The sequence below is a fragment of the Trichoplusia ni genome, chromosome 20, assembly GCF_003590095.1.
Source record: "Trichoplusia ni isolate ovarian cell line Hi5 chromosome 20, tn1, whole genome shotgun sequence".
In the NCBI taxonomy this organism is placed as follows: Eukaryota; Metazoa; Arthropoda; class Insecta; order Lepidoptera; family Noctuidae; genus Trichoplusia; species Trichoplusia ni.
In genome coordinates, this window is record NC_039497.1 from 4589619 (window position 1) to 4612937 (window position 23319).

At 37.5% G+C, this 23319-nt stretch overlaps 1 protein-coding gene and 1 non-coding gene across 3 annotated transcripts in view; one reads left to right on the forward strand and one right to left on the reverse strand.

The window, feature by feature from the left end:
- Window positions 1-1498: 1498 nt before the first annotated feature.
- Window positions 1499-1572, forward strand: Trnap-agg. The gene has a single exon. It is a non-coding gene; the product is annotated as a tRNA-Pro (tRNA).
- Window positions 1573-4264: 2692 nt separating this feature from the next.
- The window catches only part of LOC113503899 (tyrosine-protein phosphatase non-receptor type 61F-like), a 74946-nt gene continuing 55891 nt past the window's right edge, over window positions 4265-23319 (reverse strand). Inside the window, exons 4-9 of one of the 2 annotated variants that reach the window (XM_026886035.1) lie at window positions 21424-21649; window positions 19639-19788; window positions 13361-13502; window positions 11147-11282; window positions 7633-7746; window positions 4265-6025 (exon numbers count right to left, since the gene is read on the reverse strand). In XM_026886035.1, the coding sequence (XP_026741836.1) occupies window positions 5983-6025; window positions 7633-7746; window positions 11147-11282; window positions 13361-13502; window positions 19639-19788; window positions 21424-21649 (811 nt within the window). In that variant the 3' untranslated portion in view covers window positions 4265-5982. Of the gene's footprint in view, window positions 7747-11146; window positions 11283-13360; window positions 13503-19638; window positions 19789-21423; window positions 21650-23319 lie in introns of both variants that reach the window. The other variant, XM_026886034.1, reaches the window with a different exon arrangement.

A 23319-nucleotide genomic window follows, 5' to 3' on the forward strand; every position in this document is an offset into this window, starting at 1 on the left:
TGTAAAAATGAAGCTTTTTTATGTTACAATGATAAAAGAAACTGCTTTAAAGATTTTCACAAAATATATTAACTTTTCATACGAAGCCATATATGGCATTAGTATATAACTTCTTATATAATAACTAGCTGTTGCCCGCGACTTCGTCCCCGTGGGTAGAAGATATAAGTTATGATTTATACCTGCCCTGTTTTTTTTCACATTTTCCATTGTATCTTCGCTCCTATTAGTCGCAGCGTGATGGTTTATAGCCTTAAATCTTGCTCGGTGAATGGTCTATTCAACACAAAAATATTTTTTCAATTTGAACCTTTAGTTCCTGAGATTAGCGCGTTCAAAAAAACAAACAAACTAACAAAATTTTCAGCTTTATATATTAGTATAGATTAGCTGACCCAGCAAACGTTGTTTTGCCTAATAAATTACTTCTAGTTGTATTTATTTTTAATGACACTATATAAAAAAAAATACAAAAAATTTCGTCCAAAAATAAAATATATTTTTTTAGTGTAAGCAACCCTTAACACTTTTGGGTATGAAAATAGATGTTAGTTGATTCTCAGACCTACTGAATGGTCAAAATCGGTTAGGCCGTTGCGGAGGAGTACGGTAACTAACATCGTGACACGGGAATTTTATATATTAGAAAAAAAAAATCCTGTTTTTAAGGTTTAACCAAACATAAATAAATACTATTTTACATGAAATAATTTCTATTGTACATCCTTCATAATTCATGCAGTAAGAGGTTAAGCGTTAACCGTTCTACAATCTTCAAGAGCAGGAGTCGCAACAACGTGACGACCATATTCTGTGAAGTGCTTCGAGAATGAACAACTTTAGGCGGCTTTGGCTCATCTTGAAACACCTAGATTGTAGACTGTTTGAAATCAGGATCATGGGGATAGATCCAAGATTTGTCCACTGATGATGTGGTAGACGTGCGTTGACTCTCCTCGGTAGAAACTTTGCATAGATTTTTCTAAACTTTCGAATACAGTGCTGTTTAAATTTCAAAATTACCGGGATATATGGAAATGGTAGTTCTATGGAAATGACAGAACTTGAAAGACACGCCTACTATAAATACTTCTTTGAATGATCTTCAAGATAAGTACCATTACAATAGCTAAGAGGTTTTATTTCAATCGCGTGTGAAGGTTACACGAACTCATTTTGAAGTGAAACTTCTTTATCGGCGTTGGGTTAAAAAATATTGTCACGCGTCACTTCTTGTTTATCATTTAGTAGTCGCTAGAAGTATAATGGCGCATATATAACAAAGTTCTTCATACGTAGATTCCTCAGAAACCTGCGACTTTTTACCGCTTTTAGTAGCTTTGAGAGATCATCTATTACTCCTGACGTAGTGCCAAATGGTAGTTGGGAAGTCTGCACCTTCATTTTAAGACTTGGTTTATTAGAAGACCGCTCTGCGACTGCGCGCTTTTATTGATTTTTGTACCTTACAGTCGGTAATTTGAAATCCCCTTTCAGAGGCCTGTTAGCTTAGTTGGATAGAGCTTCGTACTAGGAGTGCGAAGGTCGTGGGTTCGAGTCCCACACGGGTCCTATTTTTGTTGATACGGAATTCACAATTTTTGCATTTTCTCTTTTTTTTTTATTTATATCCGTTCAATTCGTACAATTACCAAGAATATCTTTTCGCTTTGGGATCAGAACAATGGATTTCCATTGCGATTACCATTGCCAACTAAACATAAAGATTTGCTGACCTTTGCTCAAGTTTGATAATATATTAAGTATACTTCGATGTTTTTTGGTCTGATTTTTACTATTAATCATGAAAGTGCCATTGTATAGAAGACAGGTTGAATCAGAAGATACAGGATGTCTGCTGTGGCTTGTATTCCGGGTTAACTGAAGGATGGATCGCTTGTCATACTTGCGGTAAGCGCGCGCATTGTGGCTGTGCAGGAGTGAAAGAGAGCTATACGAAATTTTGTGAAGATGACCGCGCTTAAATACTCAATACCCCATCTTACCCGAGGGCAGTGGCGTAGCGTGGGTCACCGGCCCGAGGCGGAATCACAATTTGCCACCCAATCGACGTCATAAAAATAATAGGTAGTTTTTTTTAATCTTTTCGGTTTAAAGGCCAAAAACTTTTACATTAAAAAAATCATAGCTCATTAGTTATTGGTCAAGAGAATGTTTTCTTTGTTTTTTTTTTCTAAAATTTATTTGCTTGACTGACACAAAAAAAAATATAGATTTTTTTGTATCGTTCAAACAAATAAGTTTTCCCCGAGGGCGGCACTATCAGCAGGGTGGCAAAATTTAGATAGATAGATAGTGACGCCCCCCCTTCGCTACGCCCCCGAGGGGGGACACCTCATCTTACGGTGTAGCTCAGGGTTAAATGGGAAGATTTTGTTATTTTTTTTAAGTTGATATTTCTATGAGAACATTTATTTTGTTTTGGCTGATTGTAACTTGAAGAAGAAAGGCTGATTATTTAATTAATAAAAATTCCTACAGCGGGCAATTAAAAAGATGGGTTTTATTCAGGTCCCCGTCTTACCCCACCTTCCCCTAGTTATTTTTTTATGTTGGTATTTCTATGACATTTTTTTTTGTTTTGACTGATTATAACTTAGAGAAGAAAGACTGATTATTGAATTAATAGTTAATTTGTTCCTACAAGGTACAATTAAAAATAGACGTTTTTATTCATGCAACACCTGAAGGTCTCTGTCGTTCCCCACCATCCACTATTTCTACTTACTAGAATGGGGAAGCGGTTACCATATGGCCGAAATACACTTGAATGAATTTTATGTTTCCTGAAAATCGCCAACTTTTATCGCTGTGTCAGCTTTTCCCAACGACCTTTTATTTGGGCGAAGAACGTTTCATTATTTAACACTTACCCAAACATTGTTTTTTAAAATATTATTAATCCGAATATCTGTTACACAATATTATAAACGCGAAAGTTTGTACGTCCGTTGGTCGGTTTGTAGTTGTCTCGTTCCCGCTAAAACCACTGAACGGATTTAGACCAAAGTTGGTGCACAGATAGTTTGACAGACAGACATATGTTCCCGTGGGATCATTTACAGAATAGAACTAGTTTTTAATAGTTTTCTTAAATTTTGTTCTTGTGAATGGCGTAAACTTTCTTCGGTGACGACTCCAGCGCTGCGAGGACTGGCAGATAGTTTGAAGGCTCACCACCGCAGCTTCACTTTGCCACAGCTGCGATGTAGGGCCTTCAAACCATCAGCTCTTCAGCTAGCGAAGCTATCCAGGTGTAGTTTAGACCAAGACTGTGTGAAAATGATTTTGCAACGATTTATTTCCGATCTTTGTAGCATGTTTACTTTTAACGACATTATTTCAAAAAATTTCCTCCTGGCTACTTATATATTTACTACTAGCTGTCAGTAGCTAGCAAAACTTCATCTCCGTGGAATATAACAAAAACACCTCATTTTTCTGAAATACAAGTCATTCCTTATTTCAGCTATCTGCCAATAAAAGTCGACTCAACATCGATCCAGCCATTTCATAGACTAGCCGGAACAGACAGACAGACAAAAACCATGGTGGCGTGTGCCGCCATATTACAGCCATTGTGTGACCTTTTTCAATAGCGTTACTTCCAAAATAACGATTGTATTAGTTGCATAACAAAGGATAAAAAAATAAAAATGCCTTTTTCCTGTATTCAAAACAATTTATAACGGTATTCTTAAAGTATTCCAACACTTCAGTATACCTCATTGAAAGAGACTGTAATTACGTACAATTTCATATTCAATTGTAACCAAAACTTAGCATATATTGTTATTTCTACAAATAGTGTTTTCATTAAAATACTTATACCAAATACATTTAGATATAATACAAAATTGAGGAAAATCGTAGTTTGCGTGTTTTTATGAAGGAATATAGACTATTTTTCAGTACATAAAGCGTAGTCGATGTTACATTGCAGCGGCAAAGACAAAATTAGGAAACTTAAACACTACATTTTACTTGGATACTTCAGAACAATATAAATGAAAGGTTCGTTGAGCGTTAACACTTGTAAAATGTACCTCCTCTTCGACCCAAGTCATATCTTAATATACTCGTCTTAACTACAATATGTGGGGCAATCTTACATCAAATACTGACACGACTGGGGTTGCCATATCTACTGATAAGCTCTAACTATTTTGCAACTACCGTGCAAATGAATTCAAGCAGAAGCGTGGGAATTGCGGTGTTGCCACATGAAATAAATACAAAACTCTCGAGTTTATAACATTTTTATTCACTGTGTTTACAAATACGTTCGATAGCGGTTAGTGTTACAGTACATCAAGTAGAGAATCTCTCTCATCACGATCACAAGAGGAGAATGTCAAATCCTGTTTACTGTTTAAAGTTGTGTGTACTGAGTGTGATAAGGCAATGTTAATAGGCTTCGAATATAATATCGGTAAATGATCGTCAACGTCAGGCTACTACAAATACAAAGCGCGGAGTTACATCGAGTGCAAACGTTGTTACACAGAGCTGACGTCAGCTCGGCGCGTCCTACATCGCTTCGTTGGTAATACTCAATGCAGATGTTACGTTGCAAAGAAACGAGAACGACGAGCGACACAAACGACCAGAACTAACGAATGACGCCGAGACGAGAACGAGACGAGAACCCGACCGTGACGTCACAGCCCTCCTAGCACACCACCAGATGTCAGCACTCGCGCAATCAACCGCCGACTAATACACCTAACACGGGAACATTTAGTTCTACTACCCACAACATTAATACGAGACACATCGATAATGATATTAATGATACATCAATCATTATCAAATAATACCTAACAAATTATACATCGATACATAGTTTTAATTATCGCGGTAAAACACGAATCGTCGGTAATTAAACGGATACACGCAACGCAACGCAACGCAAACCTTATAACAACATCATTCGAATTCAATACAGTGTCAAAAGTAAAAAATTATAATTCATACCATTTTGTGATTAGTGACAATTATCTGGCAACACAGGCTTGTCGGATGGTAGACTTCGAACATAATGTGTGTTTACAGTTATTTAGAAGCGCTAATATAATACTGTCCGGTCACAATATGACGTACTACGAGTGGTAGGGTTCAGTACGGACGCGGCTTGTCGGGCGCGACGTCGCAAGGGCGCGGTGTCACCGGTCACTAAAGTAACTACAAAATATCATATTCAAATAATTTCTCAATAAAAAATAACTCTTCCCCAATAAAGGTACAATTATGAACTATATTTTTTTATTACACTAACTTTAAATATTCGTAATCTTAATAACTAGAGTGTAGAATAGATGTATTTACATGTAGGATATACGATACAATAAACTAATGTGGAATAAGTGATGTCTGATGCGCGGGCGCACTTCGCTTGCTAATAGTATTGATCGACATGAAGCCACGCGGCAACCAGGGTTGCCAGTAACAACACTCGATGAATACTACTATTTAAATATGTTGAATGTTTAATAATGTGTGTGTGCCCGCGACTGACAAGTCAGTTGAAAATAAAATTGATATCAGAAATCACCGCCTCTAAGATACTTTGCAAATAATAATATGGTTGGACGCAGGGCTGCCTACATAAAACAAATATATAATTTCAAACATCAAGCATCTAACTATACAATGAAAAACAATAAGAAATGCAGAAAAATACTTTGTTTGTTCAACGATTTCATAATGACCGTTCATTGTGTGTGAAATTTTGAATAAAAATCCCGTTAATGACGTCAAATGACAAAGAGAATGCGATGGAAATGAAAAGTTAATCATTGTAATGTTTATTTGAACATCTCCGGACGGGTATTAACGGACTTTTTACAAGTAATCAAAGTTGTTTGAACGTCATCGTAAGTCGAGCACGGCGCCTGTCTATGCGACCTCCCCACACGTGTTATAACTTTACGCAACGTTTTATAATTTTATCTAATCTCTTCAGTCTTCGCACGGTTCTTTCGTATCGTCCTCCTTTTTAAACCTGAAATTAACAAACCATATTCGTAAATTTTACCTCTCACCCCAATAGTAAACTTATGCTAACTATTCGGCGTCGGTGTCTACCTAGCCGGTAGAAGCAACGCGGCCGCGATAGCTCTGTGATATCGCTGTCAAAATGTCATTTGTGCGTTGACAGAGTGACATTTTGGTATCGACATCGCATCACATTCGCTGTCACGTTGGTTGTACGGGCGAGGTGAGACCGGCGCGGGACGTATGATATCTCCATTCAGTTTAGCACCCTCCGGTGTGTCGGCCGCGCGTCGAGGCTGCCCTCCGCTCCGCACTACCGTAATCCTACCACAATGAACAATAGCAGACGTTATACGACTCTTTAGTTTATTAGCACGCGTCTTACTGACAAACAAAGTCTTTTCATCACCGTTCTGCGGCCAAACGTAGTCATCCCGATTAGATAATACATTATACGCGACACACATATACATAGCGCATATTAACTACATTCTTATATTCCATTATTTCATTTAAAATCGAATAAAAGATCGTTTTCTATTCAAAAGGTTCGGAAACATCAATTTCATTTTAACGTCCTTTATGAAAACTTATTATTTAAATTGTTAATTCGTTGAATAAAAAGTAAAGGAAAAACTAATTCATATCATAAATCACATAGAAAATAATAAATAATTAAGAAATGTTTGCAAAATCAATAAAAATAATGTAAAGCTGAGCTAGGACTAAGACATCGCGGCTCATCTGGTGTACACAGAACAAGCCCGTGGCGCTCGCGCTCGGCGAGGACCGTCAGACAACGTAACAAAATGTATAGTGCGCCATGATAACACGTGGTATCAATAATAGATACATTAACGATACTTTATATTTTCTCATTATTTTTAAAATATTTATTAATGAATGGCCAGTGTAAGTGCGATGTGTAAAACTGTTCAATAAGACACAGTCAAGTCAAACATGATTGGACATAGTATCTCATGACTGTTAGGGCTAGTATACCGGCCTAACTGGTGCACATACTTATGTTATATTACATGAATAAGTAAGATCGGTACTCGTTAAATATACTTCTGATACATACGACATATCGTCGAGTGACAACCAACAAGGAGATCTCTGTCGGGACTCCGACATTAGCAATGCGACGCGGATGCCGATAATAAATTAGAAAAAATTGTGATACTTGCGTAACGACAGACCTCCTTTTTAGTCCGAGTTCTACATAACTCTAGCGTAGTACATGTCAAGTTAAATACAAAATATATGCAGTCTTAGTCAAATACCGAAGTGACCCGACATTCGCTGGCACCCGATGTTAGATAAGTGTAACGTGTTCGAGCGAGCTCACGGGACCGGTTCCTCAGGTGAAGTGTTGCAGATATGTCGCGTAGGACGAAACATGTGTTCTGTTAGAGGGAGGCCTCCCTCGGCGGAAGAGGTGCTAAAGCACGGAAGTTGTACAAGAAACTCGACTCGAAAACGTACGATACGAAGAAAAGACGGGCCGAGCGAATGTCGAGTTAATCGGGGGTTTAGTGTTTGACGTAGGAATAGATGATAATCCCGGCGAGGATGAAGCCGAACGTGATGGTAAGAGGTTTGTAAAGCGACCTCTTGAGCGCATGCCACCGTTCCGCTTCGCGCGCCTTTCGCTTCATGCTGGACACGCGCTCCGCCAGCTCGCGCCGCCGCCGCCGCAGCAGGTCCTCGCCCGCGCCCGCCCCGCTGCACACACAAACACACACATGTCTTTAAATATATATATATACAAACAGTAACAGAGTAACTCAAATTATAAATTAATTGGCTTTTTGTCAACCACAGGTGTTTATTTCTTAAGTTTATCTTTTAAGCTGTAAGTCTTTCACAATACTATAAATAAATAAATAAATAAATAAAGGTATTAATAATATTGACAACTGGTGATAAGCAAACCGAGCTTCTACGGATCAAAAAATTCAATTTTTATAAGAAACCACAAGAAAATTTCATTTTTCATACAACTTTTAAACAAATTATATATTTTTGACGCTTGACGCGGTTAGTCTATCGATGGGTGACCATCTGAAAAGTTCCTCCGTCAAGGAAGGCACATTTAATTATGCTAGTCAGAAGCTGGAAACTCTGACAACCAGTTTAACTAAGGGGTATCGTGTTGCCCAGGTAACTGGGTTGAGGAGGTCAGATAGGCAGTCGCTCCTTGTAAAACACGGTACTCGGCTGAAACCGGTTAGACAGGCAGCCGACCCCAACATAGTTGGGAAAAGGCTAGGATGATGATGTTTTGGAAATTAACCGATGTTTCGTCAATCTGATAGAAATTATTTATTATTAATACCCTTTTATGTGTATGGCGTTTGCTCATGACCAAATGTTGACATTGTAAACATAAGATTAAGTGTTCATTAAGTGTTGTTTAAGAGAAGCGAGGCGTGGCACTCATATTATCGTGCTTATAAAATAATCTTCAGTGCTTTTGATTTTATCCTTTTAACACAATATAATTTATATTTATTTTGTTCTAGCAAAGTCTTATAACTTTAATGTTAATAAGCGGGGAACCGTACCACCAGACTACCAACACTTTTATTACATTTCGTTCATAAATATATAAATTAATTCAATTAATTTAAAATCCTTTTCTTATATAATTATTTTTAAGTAACATCCAATTATCCCTACTATATAATATTATAAATACGAAAGTAACTGTGCTTATCTGTCTGTTACGCTTTCGCGTCTAAACCAGTGAACTAATTTTAATGAAATTTGGTACAGAGATAGAGTTGACCTTGAGAAAGAACATAGGACAGTTTTTATCCCGGACTTTTGAAGAGTTCGCTTGGAAACGCGATATAACCGACCTCGACGCGGGTGAAGCCGCGGGTGAAGCCGCGGGTGAAAAGCTAGTTTCAAATAAAACTACAAGCATTTATCGATGAACACACACAGGACGTTGCATAACCAAAATAGATAGAAAGTAAGAGAAGCTTCCTCGAACTGTCACGAGATACCTAAAGTGCAGTGCGGCAACAGCAAGCACAGTTCGTGAGAAAAACGGCACAAGTGAACTAACACGTTGTAGGTACACAAGTATATTACCAGTAACAATGGTCAATGCATACGCGGCTGAAATATACAAACATTATTATTTGATTCCTATAAAATGTTCTCTATTATATTTGCTTTTACTTACATGTCTCTCGTTTTAATCTATACTTATAATATTTTAAAGCTGAAGAGCTTGTTTGTTTGTTTGACCGCGCTAATCTTAGAAACTACTGCTTCATATTGAAAAAATATTTTTGTGTTCAATAGACTATTCATCGAGAAAGGATTTAGGCTATATAACATCACGCTGCAACTAATAGGAGCGAAGATACAATGGAAAATGTGGAAAAAAACAGGGTAGATGTAAATCATAACTTATACCTTCTAACCACGCGGACGAAGTCGCGGGCAACAGCTAGTATTATATAAAGTATTTTACGGCTACACTATAAAAGCTAATATCGAATACTTTCATATGGTACTATAAGGATTTGTTTACACTTATTTACTTTTTATTCAATTCTAGAAGGAACCAAGTTTCGAATGAAAGCATACATAAAATTACTATTAACAATAACACAAAAGTGATTTGATCACTCCTGTAAAGAAAATCTGACTGAATAACGATATTATTTAAATTATAAAGTAGTTCGTATTTAGTTCTAATTGTTCTTGAACATAAGAATCAAATTCCTATAACTAAACATATGTATTTCAAGACATGACTCGTACGTAAAACCTATCCTATTTTTGTAATAAAATCTTTCTGAAAGAAACAAAATTATCTGTTGACTAGTAAAATTTGTGAATACTTATTTACTATGATATTCGAGCTCTTATATATGTAGGGAACATTTTTATTTTTGTAATTTTAGAGGTACCTAATCTATACTTACTATAAACTAAAATAAGGCTAATTGGTGAAAACTAACACTAGAGTCTTTTAGCTTGAAGTGAAGACGACCACTAATCTTTTGTGCGTGTCCTTCATTTAACGCAATGTTTATCAAGGCTTTTTAGCCACAAGGCCCCGCAAACTGTATTTTTTCTATCATACGCCATTAAACTTTTCCCATCTCCCATTTTTGTAGTAAATCTTCTTTTAAAATATGTGTATTTTTTGTATCCCATTTGGGGTTCCTACAGGATACACTGCTGTTCAAATATTGTAGTGTGGTTAAGTTTATGTAGTCGTACCAAATAATCTACAGTGTTATTTTTTTGTTGTCTTCCAGCGACTCTTATAAATTAGGAGCTTATATGTTAATCAGCAGACTACCATACCGCCAGATACAATATTTTTTATATGATCTTCACCAATATTGTAGTAAAGCCTCAAATGTATACTAATATTATAAAGAGGAAAGATTTGTTTGTTTGTTTATTTGACACGAATAGGCTTCGAAACTACTGGACCGATTCGAAAAAATCTTTCACTGGTAAGAAGCTACATTATCCCCATTAAACATAGGCTATAACATATTGCAAAAAATATTAGGGTTCCGTGAGAAGATTGCAATGTTGTAACGCAAGGTGTCAAATCGAAAACCTGTTTCTGCGTACGCTTCTATATGTCAGATTATAATATATATATAATATTCCACAACTTTCACACAACGCCATCTAGTCTCAAACTAAGCAGAGCTTGTGTTATGAGTACTAGACAACTGATAAACATACTTATATATTTCTAAATACATATTACATACATAATATAGATAAATTACACTCAGACACAGAACAAATGATCGTGATCATCTCATATACATTTGTCCTGGGTGGGAATCGAACCCACGACCTCCGGTACAGCAGTCAGGGTCACTAACCGCTAGACCAACAGGCCCGTCAAAAATTATTGATAATAGAACAAAATTATGTACTACGTGTTTGTAGATCTTTTAATATCATATCTTCTAACCACGCGGAGGAAGTCGCGGGCAACGGCTAGCATTTAATAATTGTCTAGAGATCATGTGTTGGGTGTAGCGGTTCACAGCCGCAGTACAACCCTATGTTTTTCATCCGCTGTATGGCGGCAGTTCGGACGGCCTTGCGTATGACGTCGGCTACGAACCTCTCGGCGACCGCGCGCGGCTCCTCGTCCTCGTCGTCGGCGGAGGAGGCGGACGACGAGCGCGAGTCCCGCGCGGGAGGAGTCGGCGGACACGAGTCCGAGCTCGAGTCCGCGCCCGCAGACAGCTGCAGGTTCCCTGTGGAAGTCGATACACCGCACTTAGATTGAGGTATGGAGGGTTTCGAGTCGTTGCCATCGAAACATAGGGGAGTTATTTTAAGCTTGGTTAGCAGTCGTGTGCAAGAATGTACAGCTTTGTCGGTCATTGTACCAAAGTATAGATTGTATGTGAACAAAATGGAAAGATATTTCATTAAGTTGTTCTTGCTAACGACTGCTAGAGACCAGTCACTACTGCTGGTACACATAAAACATCGTATGCGATTGCTGATATTTCATTATAAAAATTAAATATTTACGAGTACGGTTAGCAACTGAAGTCGATGAATAAATAATTTAAAACAAATTCAAGTTTTTAAGTTACTATTTTTTCCAGTTTCATTGAAGACATTGTATTCAAAAATTTTTTTGATCCGATCTCGTCTTTTGTTGCTAACAGTACAACGCAAAAATAGTTCCACAATAATTTTAAATGAATGATGGTGAAATGAACAAATGCCCCCAGATTCGTATGGCTGAATGATAACATCAAAACATCAATGATACACAGACAACACAAAACATCGCAAGTTGTAGTGGAAACAGTTTTGCGCCAGGTCTGAAGCAGGGATATTCCAAAATAAGTGGTTATATATCCCCAAAACCGATACTCGGTGGTACTTAGTCGTGGGCTCACTTTCAAACAGATTCGCCCTTTTCGGCCGATATGAAAGATTCGAATATTTTTATTTTTAGACCACGTTATTACAAGAACTGATTGGACGTCAAAAATATAAGCTAATTTGAAACATAATCTGAAATAATCTGTCATCGTTGCAGACATTGAACATACAACACCCTTGCTTTCAGATCGAGCATGTAAAACAGTTTCTAATCCAACATTCAACAGCTGACATTCCGTAGGCGACAGTCAACATAACAATACGAATAAACAGCCTCGTTACGTCACGATTCACAACCCCTACGCAAGTGCACATCGATGCCGGCATGCAATAGAAATGCCTGTTCGAGCCATTATATTTGGACTGGAAGAAATATGAAACAATTTGGTATACTCCACGAGTGTCCTGCCGTCGGCCGCTGTCGAGGTAACTCCCTGGCGTCGGCTATTCAGATAAAATGCTTTAATCAAGAGAAACGAGACCACACGATGCACATTGTAGATAGGTCACTACAATGAACATCATTAGTTGACACAAACATCCAAATTTACAGTAGTGTAGATTCATTTTAGTGTATTCGTAAATTTTCAATTATTCTATTTTTGCGAGTCGCTTCTTTTGTTTGACAATTTCACCAGCAGTCAATGGCACCGGCGACAAGCAGAAGGCTGGACGAAATAGTGATACCAAGTCAACTTGGTATGATGTAAGCAGTTGAACCAAGTTACAAACTTAGTATCAACGGGGGGTTGTAAGCTTGCAAAAGCATTCCCCGCTAGGCAGTTACAATAGAGAATTTTATTCTCAGACCTCGCCAATCTCGACTCCTACAGTCGAGATTGGCCCGTTATCAGTACAAGTATGGAAGAAGTGAAAAAAATAAACGAAAAAGAAAGTTTTTGAAACAGATCACTTCACTTGTTTTAAACGGCAGGAGTACAAAACGTCTCTTTCTCCTCCCAGGCAGGAGTAGAGTGTAATAATTTTAGTTCAAAAGCAACTTCACGAATAAAGACTTCTGCGGCGGCTACAGCTTACTCTTATATACCTTGTACCTCCCCCTTCAAAGCACCACGAAATTTCTTCTTTTCTTAAAGCTTTTATAGAAGCCCTATTTTCAACCCTTAAAAATCCCTGTATTTTTTGAGCGGATCTTATAAACGGGCCAAAAATTACCGCCTTCATTTATAGACTTCTCTAAAAAAAAAGCACCAATACATTCAATTGACCCCATTTAGAAAACACTCAACTCTGTTTTTTGTTTACCCCAAATGAAATAGCTGTGAGCTAGTCGAGTCTAACGAAAAAGTTTAAGGACTAAGTTTTTTTCCCCGGATGAAAATAAAACCCTGTTGAAAATGAATGTTGCTTAGAGGCAGTTACTTCCTATACCGTGACAGTCGCCTACCGGCGGCGCGCGAGGAACACTCACCGAGCGACTCGCTGGCGGGGATGGCGGGCAGCGGGCGCGCCGGCGCTCGCGTCAGGCTCTCGGCGCGCGGCGGCGGCGGCGGCGGCGCCTCCTCCTCGTTCACCACCACGTAGATGCTCTCCTCCATCTCGTCCTCCTCCTTCTGCGAAATTAGTATCGTCACCTATCAGAACTGTTCTACCACTACTATAATCCAACTAGTATGGGTGCTTGTTCCTCTTACACGCAAAAACCACTGAACGGATTTAGACGAAGATTGGCACACTGATGGTTTACTACCGGGATCCCGATTTTATGTTTCCGTGGGCTCACTTTCAATTTGCGGCGAAGCTGGAGGGCCCAGGGTCAACAAAGTTGTATGTCTCGTTGCTTTGGCCACGTACCCACCAGATTCCTTTCTCTCACTCTCTTCCCCGTTCAGTAAACGAGGACAGATCGCTGCTGCCAATACTTGTGGAAGAGAAATACCAGTCTAGGCTCTGAAGTGCGCTGTCAGGCATCAATAACCGCAATAATATTATTTTAAGACGTGGTTTCAGGCCCCAATGGGCACAAAACTTTTTAACAATCTCTTAACAAAATCCTTAAGTTTCGGGTCTACGTTTCTTGCCCGCCAGAATGATATGTCTTCAATTGTGGATGGATTAAAAGTTTTAATTCAGTTCGGATATGACCAACGATGCAAACGAATTAAACAAGCTGAATTACGACGGGATTTCACTCCTTCGCTATAATTCAGAAGAATTATAGCAAAGGCTTGATCAGCAGACCAAGTCGTAAGTATTACCTCTATCTTATAACTATACCCAATTCCATCTCAAAGGGATGTCAAGAAATCCTTAACTGTCTACAAATCAAATGAGCTCCTATTGAACTTTAAACAAAATCAATATTCCAGGTGAGTTTTCAATTGCAAATAACTGGAAACATTATTTAATTATGTCATAACAATAAACGAAATTGTGTACTAGTTTGAATCTGTATTGAACTGTTGATTTTCGTCTATTGAGCAAATCAGAGCGCGGTATGTCCGAAAAAAGTATTAAAATCTCTTTGGAGGCCTTTTAAAGCGGATTTGGCGATATGACGTCGGTATTAAGTGATAGAGTGGTTCCAGACGCCCTCGCTCATGTACGACCCAGTTACCTACGGCGACGGAAAAACGTTTAGGTCACGTTTTCAGGTACTATGCATACGGAACTCCAGCGAACCTATTTTCATGTGAACTGCTGTTATGATATGAGGTTAAAAAGGTTGAGTAGGTACTTCTAAAGGAAAATGTATGAGATGATTTCGTTGTTTGCTGTCTGTATGTCTATCCTTTAAGACTGAGTAAGAAGCGTAAGATATAAATTTGATATAGGTATATACCAAATATCATTACACATCATCATTTAAACATCATTACATAGCTATAAGTTTACGCAACCAAAAATATTGTTGTTTGTTTTATTTTCTTTAATTCGTGGGATGCTCCGAACATAGAGCTAGAATCTCACAAAACCAATGCAAGAAGCTGTACCTCATCGCCCGAGAGTAAGGGAAATCCGAAGATCAGCTAATTCATGTCGTGCTTATAACTGTTTACAACTAGCAATTCCTTAGTACGGGTCTCCCGCCACTTGTCTTTTGACCTCAAAGCTGAGCCTATGTATGGAAATCACTAGAAATAATTTTATCAATGCAATATCAAATCCAACTGTAGACTCAAAAAGTTCAAATAAAGCGTGTCTAAATACACGCTTATTATAAAATTATCTTGTAGCGAGAATAAATTAAATATTAAAATTTCAATCAAAATTTACGAAAACGAAAACCTAATTAATTAGATTAAGACAAATTCTTCAATTATTAATGTTTATTTACGAGAACTTACGAAGTTCTATGGTACATGGAATTTCTTATTATAGGTTCCAGCAATAGCAGGGCTACGTATTAATAAATCATTATCATCATCATAACCCACAGCCTTTGTCCTCCCACTGCTGGGCAGAGGCCTCCCATTTGCGATGGTCCTGTGGGTGCCTCATCCTATCTCCGTCCGAGACTTATATGTCGTCGACCTTACATGCTCCCGGACGATGGACGCCATTTCATTACCGCCTTGGTCTTGAAACTCTTTGCTCTTTTTTCTTTTTTTCACTATATCAAAAACGAATATTAAGAAATACCCGAAAAAAGACTAAAGGCTAAATTTAGGCTGATTTTCACCCCAGATTTGCGAGGGAAATCCAGCATGCAAGTATTTCTAGCTGTCCTCAGGAGCTGTGCTGACCATGGTGATATAAATGAAGCAGTCATTTTAGTTGTTTACGACTACATCTCCGCGACGCATCTTTGGTTGTCGAGCATTCTTACACCCGCCATGTGAAAATAACTTAACGAAAATTAAAGCTTTACGCCCTTTCGTGTGATACGCTGTTACACTTGTTCATCTATGTTGCATTGTGGAAACAAAAATATTGATCACCGAAATAAAATTAACTTCAAAATACATTGCTTATAGTTATGAAATAATAATAAATTAAACGGAAAAACACAACAATTAAAATGTAAATAAGAATATCACGATGATGTTAATTAAATTTACTCTTGCAACAGACTCATTGAGGAGGATTACAAGAATAAGCTTCTTGCACTGTAGTCTGTACCACAGATAGGTACCGCAAATACAGAGCAATGTGAAAGGCGGTTGCGTTGCGATTCAAACTCTTAATTACTATTATTTTTTAATTTTCATAAAAATCCGCAATTAAATGTAAACAATTGATATAGACAGTTGCATATGTGTTAAAAGTATTTTTAATCAAGCTTGTATTTTTTGTGAAATTTGTTCAATGCGTCGGAAAACAATATGAAAAAGGTTTTAATTAAAAATATGTATTTGTATGTTTTTATTTAAACACGCCTTTAAAAATAAATATTTCCAATTGTACCTTCATGCAAATATGAAGAGGTTTTATTAAAAAAACGTTATCCGTCGCATTCAATAACAATATTTTAAAACCGGCTCTATGCGATGTCATCCATTCCAATATGAGTTAATTAAAAAGCAAAAAAATTCAATACAATGATTTAAATCCAGCCGGCTCGACGCAATTTAATCAAGCATTGGAAAAACAAAAAATATTCAGTGGTACCTAGAAAATCATTTTCGGTCGTGTAAAATTGTTCAAACATAATGGCTTTCTAAGCAAAGGTAAAATACATACACTTCATAAACACGTGCTATCCTGTGGAGCGCGGAGATCGTTAATGAATCGTGTAGCTACTAGGGAAGCTTTGTGGCTGGCGATAAAGCCCATAATACTAAGTGCAGCGCACAAGTACCAAGAACAACTCGCATCCTACTAATATTGTAAACGCGAAAGTTTGTATGCATGGATGTTTGTAAGTCTCTCAGGCAAAAACCAATCAAAGGATTTAGACGAAACTTGGGACACAGGTAGTTAATAATCTGGATTAAAATATAGGGTAGTTTTTATCCAGAGCTACTGTTCCCGTGGTATTAATTACGTTGCTTGGATTGACTGACTTTCCAAACATTTTCTTAACATGTTCGACAAAATTTCCTTCTTTGTTTAAGGGAGAAAGTTTCCATTTCGACATTTTTTTTATGGTTTCGCACCTCAAATGGCAAACATGAATCCTTATAAAATTAAAATTCGTTGTCCGTGTGTAACGACACAACCCCATCGAGGTGGGGCGCGTTTGATTTGTCACGCGGACTTTGATCTCAAATAAAGAAAGCAAGGTAAAATTGTTTAAAAAGTTTTTAAACTGTACATTGTTTTTTATGAGGAAAGAGTTGTGTATAATCATTGTTAATGAAATTTGAGGGTTGCTTACGTTTTTCCTTCATTTCTCTGGGATCTCATTGTTAGATCTTAATTTTGGTGAGAATGAGAACAATTTGAGAGTAAGGAATAATATCGGGCAATGAGAGGTGCGTCGTACATACAAAAAAAAAAAATGTTTCGACTAGAAAACATTCTAGACGGTTCGGAGTCCTCTGTGTGGAGTTTTGGCTCACTCTTTCAGGCTTTGGTAGTGAATAATCTATTCAACAATAATAATCTTTTGTAGATGACAAATATACATACTTGTAAGTAATTTTCAATTACAAGAGTGTATCTTTATTTTAAATTTTCACTTTGTTTGGATATCATAAACTATTTGTCTGATAAAACTATGCCCGATTCTTCTCTTACTTTCCCAAATAAATTTTCCAGTCAACGTCAGTACTTGTAAGTCTGAATGGATGTTTCGCAAAAACCACGAAGTTTGGTACAGAATGGTTTTAAAGCTGATTTCTTATTCTTATGGAATCGTTTTCGATGTGGCGGACTGTTGGCGACAGCTAACACGGAATAAATAAATTGATAATTTCTCACATGAACCAACACTGCAGAGCGCGTTCGCCGCTTGGCTATGAGTGAATAGTAGTGAGTGGTCTCTACCAGTGTTTAGCTACAGGCGCTTCCGTCGACGACCTATGTGTTGCGATTATTCTCAAAGCAGCGAGAGCCACGGACTTAAAAGTTTTCTGTTATTTACTGAGATGAGCATAAATATTAATATTTTGATTAATAAGCTTTAGCATATTTGCATGGTGCGGTATACGACATTTTGCGTTGTGCCTTTATCACTATCCGCGTAAAAATACTGTGTAAGACAATTTTTTTTCAATTATGTACTTTAAATATGAATACGGTTGTGGAGCAGGACACATCGTCCACAAGTTTTATCCTGTGTTTAGCGACCACGTCTAATATAGCTGAAGAAGACGCGGAAGTCATTTGAAAATTTCGAATAAAAAACATGATTTGTAATTATAATTTATTATTGAGGCCTTTGGCGTTAAAATAGTCGGGGTATGGGGACCAGGCAAGGAACAAAATCATCCTACTACTATTATAAAGGCGAAAGTTTGTAAGTATGGATGTATGGATGTCTGTTACTCTTTCACGTAAAAACTACTGAATGGATTTGAATGAAACTTTACCACAATATAGCTTATACATCAGAATAACACGTAGGCTACAATTTTTGAGGTTTCTAATGTGAGGTCGTAAAAAAACTCATTTTTTGCGCTTACATTGCAAACGCTGACTGAATCCTATAAGATAGATAGAAGGCAGGTATAAATTATAACTTATATCTTCTAACCACGCGGACGAAGTCGCGGGCAACAGCTAGTTATAAAATAATAGCGAATCGCTTATACAATTCAACTCTTATTAAACCCCGACGCCAAAACGACAGGGTGTTATTTTACACAAAGAATATGCATTTATGATTTATCATTTACCGAGACGTCGGATTTGAACTAGTATTTAAAATATCGTAATTGATAAGTTTTAATAGTAAGTATACGAATTAGTGTTATTTTAGATAAACCATTTGAATTTTTTTAAAAAAGCTTTCATTAAACCTCGGCTGTTCATCATATCTCGATCAAGGTAAATAATTTAACAGATAATTGCTCACTTTTGGAAAAGCTGACGCTAAGCAGAAAAAAGCGCGAGCCTCGTTCTTAGGATTTATTTTTATTGAATACTTCTTTAAACGATCTTGCTATTGTGGACTTTTCTAACTTAATTTCTGACAAATTGAGTTTCCTCTAACTCTATTCTATAACTTTAACATTAATGATTTAAAGTTTAATAAAACAATTTCCTAAATTCATAGCATGATTGGCTCAAAATTTAGATCGTCACAATGTCGAGATATTTTCCCTATGGCTATGAATCACACAACAATTATCGTATTACTCGAAGAGACGACATAAAATATACGCAAGAGTCAAATTAAGACGTCTTTACTTTTGTAGTGTATTAAAAACACGGAGCACAGAGAAGAAGAAGGAAGCGGCAATGAGACCACGCGCGCTTCTACTAAAATCTCATCAGATTTAAAATAATATTTTCTTTGTCTCACAGATATTAAAACCGAACAATTACGTACAATTTGTAATATTTCGCATATTTAAAAGACAATAAAGAAATATGAGAATAAGAAAGTGAATAAGTTCGGCTACGCTGGTTTTAAACTAACGTGGCACTTCCATCTAATTTCTACGGTCCGTATTTAAAATGGACAAGTAATCTCTATGACTTCCAGCTCCTAAAAAACAAAACAAAGGAACACACAATTAAACCAGCAAGATAGGCAAAGTTGGTGCTCACTCATCGCAGAGGATCACATTTTAGGAACGAATAAGATTTTTTTTTAAAAACTTTGCCTATCTCGTGTTGCTAAGTGGGGTAAGTACTTACGAAGTTGGGGTCGAGCCGCTTGGTGCCCTCGATGACGGCCTGGTAGCAGAAGCGCAGCTGGTCAGGCGTCTGGATGAGGCCCATGCGGTGGCGGCGCATCTCCAGCAGCATCTCCTGAATGTTCACGTTCTCAATGCCTTCCTTCTCCACCTAGCGAACACGACAACCGTTTGAAAAGGTTCAGAAGAAACAGACATACCGCGCGCTGATATCGCAAGCAGTTAAAACAATCGCATCTAGATCATTCGCTTTGAAACAATTGCAACAATAGCCACAGTATACATATTACATCGCATTTTGGGCTGAGGCTTGAATATATCAATGTACATTTTCACGCAAATATATTCCCAATTAAACTAGAAATAGAATCCTTAGGCGGCTGACAGGAGCCGGCTGAATGCTACGCAAAACAAACGCCCGACGAATCGCACAACTAAATCACAACGTCCAAAATTATTAATTACGAATTAGAATTTAATTAATTGAAATTTATCAACGTTCTCGAAAACAAGAAATTAATTTAAATTCTCATAAAATAACACTGTTTATTTAATTATCGAAATACGCGGAAACTAACCGAGTTCGATGTGGAGGCAGAGGGCGAATTGTTTCCGGACATTTTCGTAAAGTACCGAGAGGTTGGTGTGTGGGGAGAGCGCGCGAGACGTCCGCGAGTGTCGGCGGGCGGCGGTGCAGTGGCGGCCGCGCTGCACCGCGACCCGCTCGCCCCACACCGCCTCACTACTTACACCTTTACACTTTCCACCAAACACTACTCATTATTTCTAATACACATTTTAGATATTCCCTTTCAGTCGGACATATTACAATTGTGGAATTGAAGACAGATATTATTAATTGCAGATAATTATTTAATCGTTGCGTTTAACTTCATTTGTCATGCACTGAGGACGTTCGCGGTGGCTAATAAAGTGTTCTAAGAAAACATTCGCCCGTAGATCGCTTATAAATAACACAATTAACCAGCTTATAATGTAGGGTGTAGTTTCAATTTTATCAAATGTAATAAATATCGAGACATATTGTCGCCATAGTTCGCAATCGGCTTACCTACAAAATATATATTGCAAAGCCGATCAATTGAAGAAACAATTACTGTTCAGACCTGTAAGATGCTACAGTTTCTAATACTTTGATGGCTGTTTACAAAATAACCGAAACTAAAGCGGAAACAATTTTTATACTGTCGTTTATGGAGACACATTTTCAGAAAATATATTATTTTTAATGTTACTGAGATACAACCTGCTTGGTGCAGAACGAAATATATTACTGGGCTAGAAAAAAAAACAGCATATTTGCAATACATAAAACAATGGCAACAGCATTTGATATGAGTCGTGCAATATAATGATTATTGACGGCGCTTAATTGAAGAACATATTGTTAATAGATCACTTTGTTTATACGCAAACGTCGCCGCTCTAAAAACATACGCACGGCTTGAAGATAACGCTTACGCGCCGTTTAAAAAGACGATGTTATATCACACATGAAATATTTGTTGACAATTGAAAGTCTTTCAAAAGTAGATACGAATATTTAAATTTCGTTTGACAATTCAAAAAGACAACATGACATCTAAGAGCGACTTTCGTCGCTAGCTGTGACGACGAACTTTAAAAAGGCTTACTGCACATGAAACATGTTAACACTTCATTCTAGTGCTATATTTTAATATGCTACTGTTCTGTTTGTTGTCCTTCATAAATAAAATAAACATTTAAGTGAGGTGTACGTGTGTCTGTGTGAGCGTTTACTTACGATGACGAGACAGCAGTCGACGAGACAGAAGGTGCCGGAGCGGCCGATGCCGGCGCTGCAGTGGATGACCGGCGGCCCGTCCGTGGGGTCGAGCACGCCGGACTCGCGCACCCGCTTCAGGAACTGCAGGAAGGCGACCGGCGACGTCGGGACCCCGAAGTCGGGCCACGTGGTGTAGTGGTACTGCATGATGTCGCGGCACTTGCCGCTCTCCATGTCGCGGAGCCTGGCCAAGCGATATGCTCTTAATGCTGTACCGTGTAAGGGTGGTGAAGTCGATTCACGATAGCAAATCTATACTAATACTAGCTGACCCAGCAAACGTCATTTTGCCGAATATTTTTTTTTCTAGTTTTATGTATTTCTAATGCCACATTATAAAAAAAATAAAAACTAGCAACTTCATCCAAAAAACAATATATATTTTTTTAGCGTGAGCAATCCTTATCATTTAGGGGTATGAAAAATCGATGTTGTTCTATTCTCAGACCTACCCAATATGTATACAAAATTTCATAAAAATCGTTCGAACTGTTTCGGAGGAGTACGGTAACTAACATCGTGACACGGGAATTTTATATATTAGAAGAAGAAGAAGATATAAAGCTGAAGAGTTTGTTTGAACGCGCTATTCTCAGGGACTACTGGTTCAAATTGACAAAATATGTTTGTATTGAATAGACCATTCATTGAGGAAGGTTTTAGGCTATATACCATCACGCTGCGACTAATAGGAGAGAAGATACAATGAAAAATGTGGAAAAAACAGGACAGGTATAAATAACAACTTATAGCTTCTAACCACGCGGACGAAGTCGCGGGCAACAGCTTGTTAATAGAATAAATAGAAATAAAAAACATAAATCAGTTTAGTCCATCAGACAGATTTCCGAAGGATACTGGATACGTATTTTTTCTTGTATCTCGAAAACGAAAAATTAAGGGGATGGAGTAAGTCACTTACCAGTACCTACGCTTTTTACTAGCAAGTGATGCACTAGCCTCCGATAAAAAACATTTAAACACACTAAGTGCTTTTAATCTTCCATACTTTTGAATGATGTGATAAAATGTCTGACGGGTAAAACGGATATTTTTTGAAATTGTCAAATACCCTATTGACTCGGCGAGGTGCAATCGCCCTTCAACATCTAAATCAATTTGTATCACACTAGAAATTATTTACTGTGTCAACGAGTCGTGTTAATCTGATAATGTGCATCGAGTGCTGACTGTACAACGTTTTATACGCTCGGAGAAATTTCACAACAGAAATAAAAATACGACACATTTAGAAAATTACAGGACTGTAAAGACACGTGTAGGTTCAAATTGATATTGATTTCGCGACTATTTCCAGCGAACGAAATGTACAGTGGAATTGTTTCGACATAAAATCAATACCTCTATGAATGTTAAATCCGATCACATACTACGAACAGATCATTTAAATAAATCAATGCTATTTCCTTTGAATTACAAACTACGTTATCTATACTAATACTAGCTGACTCAGCAAACGTTGTTTTGCAGATTTTTTTTTTCTAGTTGTATGCATTTTTAATGCCACATTAAAAAAAAAAAATTTTTACTGTGAGCAACCCTTATCACTTAGGGGTATGAAAAATAGATGTTGTTCTATTCTCAGACCTACCCAATAAGTATACAAAGTTTCATAAAAATCGGTCGAACCGTTTCGGAGGAGTACGGTAACTAACATCGTGAGACGGGAATTTTATGTATTAGAAGAAGAAGAAGATTATAAAGAGGAAAGATTTGATTGTTTGTTTGTTTGTTTGACACGAATAGGCTTTGAAACTACTGGTTTGATTTTAAAAATTCTTTCTCCGTTGAGAAGCCACATTATCCTCCGCTGAACATAGGCTATAATTTATT